This window comes from Parasteatoda tepidariorum, chromosome X1, assembly GCF_043381705.1.
Source record: "Parasteatoda tepidariorum isolate YZ-2023 chromosome X1, CAS_Ptep_4.0, whole genome shotgun sequence".
NCBI lineage: Eukaryota > Metazoa > Arthropoda > Arachnida > Araneae > Theridiidae > Parasteatoda > Parasteatoda tepidariorum.
Genome location: NC_092214.1, coordinates 83,477,346 through 83,486,125, shown reverse-complemented (window position 1 = coordinate 83,486,125; position 8,780 = coordinate 83,477,346). Strand labels below are relative to the sequence as shown.

The 8,780-nt window shown below is 30.4% G+C and overlaps 2 protein-coding genes across 2 annotated transcripts in view; one reads left to right on the top strand and one right to left on the bottom strand.

Moving 5' to 3' along the window:
* Positions 1-8,780, top strand: part of LOC107453215 (cyclin-dependent kinase-like 4) — a 122,408-nt gene that overhangs the window by 35,910 nt on the left and 77,718 nt on the right. The window lies entirely within an intron of this gene.
* LOC139427038 (uncharacterized) lies at positions 3,507-6,205 on the bottom strand (the record flags this gene model as incomplete). Its single annotated transcript, XM_071187466.1, is given in 3 exon segments — positions 3,507-3,743; positions 4,596-4,702; positions 6,082-6,205. Coding segments are annotated over 3 exon segments (270 nt in total), but the record flags the coding sequence as incomplete, so codon positions are not given.

The window sequence follows — 8,780 nt, the reverse complement described above, 5'->3', positions numbered from 1 at the left end:
ATATATTTATAGATTCCTAAATACTGTTAAATGAATTAAGTAAATAAAAACACAATTAAAAAAATAACTTAATTAAAAAAAATTTCAACCTTCAATTAGAACCTTCCTGTTGTCAAATATTAGTAATATTTATAATTTTTATCAACTTTTTTAAGCACAAATTTTTTAAATCTCAAACTTTACTTTAATACTATCCTTCATATTTTTTTAATGATTTTTTTATAACGGCAAGTACTGACTTCTTCACTTTGGAAGATGACGGAAGTGTTGCTCATTTAACGTTTCCCAGTGGACACCTGTGAACCTAAGTCACGGAGGCGAGCAACAATACCCACACCACACTGACAAAAATACCCGTTTATAGGGTGGACCACATTCAAACATCACACATTGTGCTTACTTTATAAATTTAATCTCTATTTTTATTTTTCTCTTCACTTTTAGACTCTGAAAGACTTTATCTCCATTTCTAAATAATGAGAATAATTATTAATCTGATTGCGTAAACAGTTAATTCACTGAAATTGGAAATTCTCATTTAATTCCTTTTAATTTTTCCTTTTCTTTTAATTCTCAATTAATTCTTTCTTTTTTTGGTGCGATAATTAGGGCATTTCTATTGACAAAATCTAAAAACATAACAGAATTAAAATACTTTTTTTTCGGAGCAAAATGCGTTTTTATTTAAAAGGGAACAATATTGAGACCTTATATTTATTAGATAAAAGACTCTCTAATCGCTCGAAAAAATTTGTCTTTTTTCTTCTTCTCCACAAAACGTTTAAAACTTAAATTGTTGTTCTTGCATTATAAAGCAATCGTATAATATTCTCTTATCATGTAAAACTTTATGACGAAGTTACTTTTCTACCGTTTTACAGTTATAAAACGAAAAATTTATTAGATTCTACTTGCATTTTAAAATGTAATATTACATTTTTTTATGAATTTTGCGATTATTATTATAAAACTGTGTATAATGAACATTTCAACTAAAATAATTCGGACAAAATAACTGCTAAAAATTCTCTTAATTATTTATAAATATTATAAATTTATAAATTTCAGGTTTTCGTATTATTGCTAAATAATCTCTACATTGAAAAATATTTAAAGGATTTCATAATAACTGAAAATTAAATAAAATCTTTAAAAAATATAAATTGCTATCGAGCAGAACCATTAAGATTAATGAATATAGAATGGGAAACAAGTCTCTGCTAAACAATAAGAAAAAATTTAAATCTTTTAAGTTAACAAACTTAATTGTAATAATTATTTCATTATTAAGGATTAAAAGTTGTTGTGAAATTATTAATTTTAATTAGTGGGTGAGTAGGAAAAATTGTTCACTAGTAGAAACAAGTCTTATGTTTAAGGAATAATGAACTTCCGTATATTTAATGAAAGTTATGAAAATATAGAAGTGGTTATGGAGGAATGATATATATTTTTTTCTTAGTTTTATTACGATCTTATAAATATAATTTAATTAACTGATACAAACGATTATCTCCGCGCTATAACAAAAAAATACGCTATTACATTTAATATAGAAGAATTTAATGAAGATCCGCTATGAAATATGGCACCTATACTATGAAACTATGAAATATGTCACCCATATCTAGCTCTGCGAATGATAGATACGTGATACTGAAAACAAAACAAAAACATAAGCGCACAGCTGTTTGGCGATTGTCGAGAACGCTCCGTTAACACCACTAGAAATTTTCCAATCCGCGGTATGGTCTGCTTATACGCGCCATGTAAAGCTGCTTAACTGCAAAAAAGACCAGTATTTCTTATGCTAGTTGTAAATGGTTAAAAACAGTATTGCTTTTATTCATGTTTTCTTTAACCACACTAGTTGTAAAAAGGTTTCGAAACCGTAAAAAGAAAAAAATGTTCTTTACCTTAAACTTTACGGTTAATTGAAAGTACAGTATGCCGGTTATCTTACTGTAATTTTAGAATAAAAATTCTAGTAGATTAGGTGAAGAACCTCGAAGCTGGGCTTAAGGAAACAGCGAATTTGCAGAAGTTAATGAAATTAAGTATTATATTATTAAAAGGAACTACAATTTCTGGTGTTAATTTATCTTTTCTTTAAATTCATAAACATAGTATCTTAGAAAATCCCTAAATAGTGTTTAATTTTAAACTATAGATTGAATTTTGACCATTTGTTAGAAACTTCAGTTAGAAATGAAAATATATAGAATTATGATAGAAATTTCGATTGCATCATGCGAATTTTTTTCTTTGACACCATTTTAATTGGTATAAATAATGTATAGTTGTAAAGTATAGTTGAAAACACTTTGTTGACTTAAAATCTCAAAAAAAACATTAAATTGCTTTTGCACCAAAAACTTTAAACGAGGTTACATCTTTTAAACTCTTGTCTTTCGTTTTTTTCGTTACTATTTCTCGCTCACTTAAAAACGGTATTCATGTCATGCAGTTACTAAATTTATTGACTTGCTGAAATTAAAATTAAATTAACCAGTGTAATTCTGGGGCTTAATGTATAACTTTTATGTGCTTTAAGTAATTTCAGTCTTTTTCATATTATCCTCATTGTCTCTCGTAAAGATTTAAATTATCTGGATATTGTCTGGTAAGGGTTCATTTCTTCTTACTTAATTACCGTCTTTTCTCATTCCCATATGATTTATATTTTAATCATTCTCTTCAATTTTTTTTTTATTATAATTATATTTCTAGCACAATCTTTCTTCTTAAAGGCCTCGAAGCTCACGGTAATTCAATATCCCCTGTTTATTATTGTCTATGTCTAAATTTCCCTGCGTTTAGTTAAATGATAAACTTGCATACGGCTGTGTAGAAATGTTACTATAGTTAATGAAAACATTTATTCAAAAGCTATAGCATACCAAAATATTATGGCTAAAATTCGCTGCGTAAAAAAATACCAAATGATATCTTAATGTGGTTTTACCAATGGTAACATTTTACCATAGACAATATCTTATAGGAATATTCTATGATATTTATAAGGAAACTCCTGTTTATAATTGTCTATGTCTAATTTTCCCTATATATAGTTAAATGATAAACCTGCATACGGCTGTGAAGAAATGTTGCTGTAGCCCATGAAAACATTTAATCAAAAGCTATAGCACATCATAATATTACGGCCAAAATTTGCTACGTAAAAAAATACTAAAGGTACCGTAATACCGTAAATCAATGTGGTTTCATCAGAGGTAAAATTATACCATACACTTTTATCATGCAAAAATTTACCATACGGGTATGGCAAAATTTTACTATAGACAATATCACATAGGAATATTCTATGGTATTTTCATGAGAACCTAGCAAATTTTTCTAAGGGTAGTGACTAAGATGGTCTTCTTTGTTTTGGGGAAATGTGAGTCCCTCTTGTCAGATTAAATTGGTAAATTGGACTTAGCTAATCAAATATCAATAAGCTTATCAAATATCAGCTTATCAAATATCAAATAGCTTATCAGATATCAGCTTATCAAATATCAATCATCTTTATTAATTGATCAAAAATATTTTTTTTGGTAGATAATTTGGCAAGCAATTCCAATCGTCTTGTCAGCTTGATGTTACAATCTTCTACAATGAAATGTTATAAAATCCATTATTTTTGTGTGATTACAAACGCTTGCTTTATGCCTCTTATTTTATATTCACTGAGGCAGGTATTACTTTTCCTCTGATGGCCGGCAAATTCCTCTCCTCTCCTGTAAGAAACGTACGATGTAAATCAAAATTGTATAATTATATACTTATAAAATATTAACTTTAGTTTTAACCACAAAGAAATATTAGTTCTAATGTTAGAGCATAAAAGCGGGCATCACGTGTTTTTTCAATGCATGGTAAAATGGTAACACTCGACCAAGAGATTCTAATGAGACGCGCAAATCTTAACCATTAGATGCATTAATTTTTTTTATTGTTTCCTTTTGATATTTTAATTGAATTAATGTAGTCCACGGTAATCTTTTTATTATTTGATTAATTTTAATTTAATAAAATGTTTAGAATTTTATTCTTTAAGGATGCCGCGTGATTGAAAACATGAAGTGATCGAAAAAAAAGCTCTCTTTAATTTTGTACAGTAAATTAGTATTTACATTAAACATTTAAAAATCCAATTGTATACCTTTTTTCTTAACCTTTTTTTTTAAATCTTGATTAAAATGCAAATTTATAAGGAAAACATATACTTTTAATGCTTTTCCACAAAAAAAAGAATACGAAAATGCGTTATAAGTATAGAAAAAAAATGTCGTTGGCATTAAAATATACATAATAAGGAGCGATCAATTTATAATATCATGCACGCTTTTGTTTGTTTTTTACAATTTATTATTAAATAATAATCAAAATCTATAACTTAATAGCAACAGAGAATAATTAAGCAAAGGGAGGAGAGTTCAGTATCACTCTAAAATACTGATGAAATAGTATATATAAATAATTTACAAGTAAATGTTAGTATAACTTTATCTCCTGCTGTTGCAATGGCTCCTGCTGTGATATATATTTATATATATATATATATATAAACATAGAAATTATGTACTTACGAGGAAAGAGTTAGAGGGAGAGGGTTCACATTTTAATCCCTCACGGCAGGAACAATATTTATTTGTAGAGTAAAGTTCCGCTATGAGTTCAGTTGTACAAATGTCACCTATAATTAAGAACTGTTTTACAAAAAAAGGAGCGATTGTGCAGAAATATTTTAAGAAAATCATTTTCTATCCAGTCACATTCTTTAATTATCTTTAAAAAACACCAATTGAATGTCTTTATTCATCCATATATTTTTCATCCAATAAAAAATGAGGGGAAAAAAAGTTTCTTTAATAAAAATTTCGATCAGCGTCAGCAGCAGCTCTTTACACGCACGTGCCTTTTCTCATTTTTCTAATTCGTTTTCTGTAAGAGACAAAAAGGCCCCCCTCGGTTTTTTTTGCCTTGTTTTTCCGAAACTGAAAAAATGTTGATTATTTGTTATTTTCATGACTTTGTCCAATTTAAGTGCTTATTTAGTCATTCTAGTGTTTTCCTGATAAAAACGTATGCATTAAACCCTATACCTAGTGTGATAGGAGTTGTCAGAGTGGCTCCTTAGGTATATTGGTAAGTGTATCATGGTCACAGGTAGTGTTGGGTATAAGGCATGTTTTGATATATATATAAGATAACCGAGTTTCATTAATAAACAATACCATCTAAAATAAGTATTTATAGAGAAAAGGAAACTCAGTTATCGAAGAAACTAATGTATACGTTTAATTAAATATCAGCTTTACGTAAGTGAAAAAAAAATTGCATAAATCCATAAGTTAAAAACAATAACGTAATGGAATATAATTTCAGTTCCGGTTACAAAATCAAAGCCAACATTTACAATGGACATAAATCATCTCTTTAAAGCAAGAAACCTTTCTCTAGTCCAGAAATGTCCATTAATACTTGCAGCTTTGAAATATTGTTATTAGAATAAATTTAATATTTATTTTAACTTCTGACAGTTATGAATTTGGCTGAGCCGAAAAAATATAAATATTTTTACTATAGAATTATTGTTATGAAAGTATAATCGTGATTTATTTATATCAAGAAAGTATTACTTTGAAATTTCACTTTAAATTTGTGTTCTGAATTTTGCAAAATAAAGTTATTATGTTAAAATATATTCACAATATCTCTCTACTGTTTAAAAACAATTTTTTATATCTTCTGGTAAGAATCTAAATAATAATATACATTCTTTTTTCACATTCTTTTTAATATACATTCTTTTTTTACATCAAAATTTGTAATCTACTACTTCTATAACAGAGGATCCTGAAGATCCATTATAGATGATTGTTTTATTTTGCTGTCAAATTTAACATGATATTTCACAACGTTAGCATTTATAATTTTTCATTTTTCGAAAAATCCTTAATTTTCCTTTACTTAAGTTTGATATTTTTTCACAGACGCATGCACATTTCACCAGAACTGATTCTGAAAATTTCGTGTATGAGCAATAACTATTTGAGAGAGAATCGTGTTTACCTGCTGCTGCAAGTTCCTTGCAAGTCCTGATTGTATGGAATTCCCTTATTTCAATTGCAGTTCTGCAGCATTCATCTTTATGACAATCTTTGTTCTCAGAACATATATCAGCATTTATTAGCATCTTGAATAAAAAAAAATATTAATTAATAAACGCAGTGTACTGCTTTATCGGTTATCTTGAATAAAATTTATCATAGCTGTGTAGTCAAGTATCCTACATAATTATTCTTGTTTTATGACTTTACTTTTTAAAGTTCTACTTTAAAATGTATTTTCTAACACTTTAGAACATATTTAGCTCTGAATTTCTTAGGAGGAACTGGAAGGGAACAGGAGAGCTCCGGACTTTAATGCCATGTAGATTATGTATATACTCATATTTTACTTTTTGCTCATAATTAATCCAGAGATGACGAAATAAATGCTTATACCTGAAATAATCCTTTGTCATCCTTATTGAAGATTTCATTAAAACGAACCGAAAGAGAAATGTCTCACAAATTGTCGCAGCGCGACAGGATCCTCGCCAGGATGGAAGGAGGACCGCCATGCGAGTGAAAAGAATCATCGCCGATGCCCACGATGAGAAATGCCCAGTACAGAATGTTGCCAAAGTGCGAGATTTGCCATTGGCGCTTCTTTCCATAGATACGCCTCTGCCTGAAGGAAAGGGTGACTGCGGACTGACAACATTGACGGGAGTTGAAGAGACGGTACTGGAAAGGGACTATATTATCGCCGGAGGCGATAGGTAGCCAGTGCTACCCCCCGTGACCATAAAGAATAGAGCGTGGTTTCAACATCGACTATCTGCCAAAGAGGACAATTGAAAAGATAAAGGGGGGTAAGCTTTATCCCATGCATGAAAAGATAAATTACACGCTCACATTTCTGGGTAGAAGTTTAACAAAAAGGGTAGTTAGTTAAAGGGATAAGTTACTTTGTTTTGGTTTAAAGTGAACCAGTTAGCTATAGTATTGTTTGTGTGATTAATGAGTATGATTATTATTGATAAGTATAATAAGTAATGATTTGATGTTTCTTTCTAAGTAACTTAGTGTGTTGGTTTGTTAAGAGTGTAATTTTTTTTTTATAGCTTTACTAAGAGTATATATGAAAGAAGAAGAGTATTGATCCAATAGCTTGTGAAAAAGTGTAGGATTATTTAAAGATTGTGTTTTTATATGTCAATAGCGAGCTGAGTAAACAAGGTTCTTGGTTTATTATTATTTAGTAGTGATTATTATTTATAATGCATTCTGTTAAAATAATTTTGGACGGGAAAAAAAGGGTCAAGGAAGGTGTTTGCTTTTGCTTAAATGATCAAATGGTTAATTATTATGACTGTAGAATCTATGAAATTTAAGAGTTTTAATTTTGGGGAAAGTAAAGGTGTATAGATTAGATGTACCAATAGAGTACGAAATTTTATTATTTTGCAATGAAAGTTGAAAAGAGTAGCTTGTATTTATGTGTATTGTGAAGTAATGTTTGAATATTGCATGTGTTGAATATTGCATGATACAAATTTTGTTGAACATGTTTTGTTTCCATATGAGGTGGTAAATTTCATAATAGAAGGTCGGTATATGAGTATAGGGGAAGGTGTTGCTAAGTTTTATTTTTGTAAGGTTTATTTTTAAATAGGAGTATTTTTTTTGTGTTTAAGAAATTAAATTTATATTGTCAGCATGAGTTTTCTTGCAAAAGCTAAAACGCAAGATTTGATAGTCCTAGCTGAGGAGCTTGGGATAACGGTTTCCGAGAACGTCAAGATTTTTGAGTTAAAAGCATTGATCACCGGGAGTTCAGATTACAACGAGCAATATACTAAAGAGGTTTTGAGTGGGATTAAAGAGGAGCGGGAACGGAAGGAGGAACAGAAACAGGAACGGGAACGAGAGGAGCGGGAACGGAAACAGGAACGGGAACGAGAGGAGCGGGAACGGGAACGAGAGGAGCGGGAATGGAAACAGGAACGAGAGGAGCGAGAACGGAAACAGGAACGGGAACGAGAGGAGCGGAAACGGGAGCATGAGTTAAGAATGAAAGAATTAGAGGTGAGGGGTGCAAATAAGGAGAATGATCTTCAGGAGAAGGACAATAGTACAAACCAAGACAACACTTTTCATAGACACTTAAACACTTTGACTAAGGCTTTAGGGGAACCTCCGACAAAGGCGGAGGAATGGGGCTTTTACTTTAGAGACGTGGAGTATTTGCTGAATTTCTATAAGGTGCCCGAGGAATATAGAGGGAGAATAATGGTGGTAGCTTTAACGGGCAAAGTAAGGGGGCTGAGCGCAAATCTAGCGGAAGGGGATTTGGAAAGTTTTGAAAAAATTAAAGAAATCACACTGAAAGAATTTAGAATAACTCCCCTTCAGCATAAAAACAATTTTGATAACTGCTACAGAAGGATTAACGAGTCTTATACTCAATTCGGGGTTAAAATTAAGGACTCCTTAGAGATCTATATGGAGTCGAGGGGGGTCACGACATTAGAACAATTGAAGGAATTGGTAGTGGCAGATAGGATAAAGGATAGTTTACCTCAGGAGCTGAAATCCCACATATATTTGAAGGAATCAGATGGATGGTTGGGAGTGTCAGATTTAGGGCAAGAGTTAGATAATGTAGTGGCGGCAAGACCCCATAACCTTGACGTAGGATTCCGAAATAGGGGAGGGAAAATG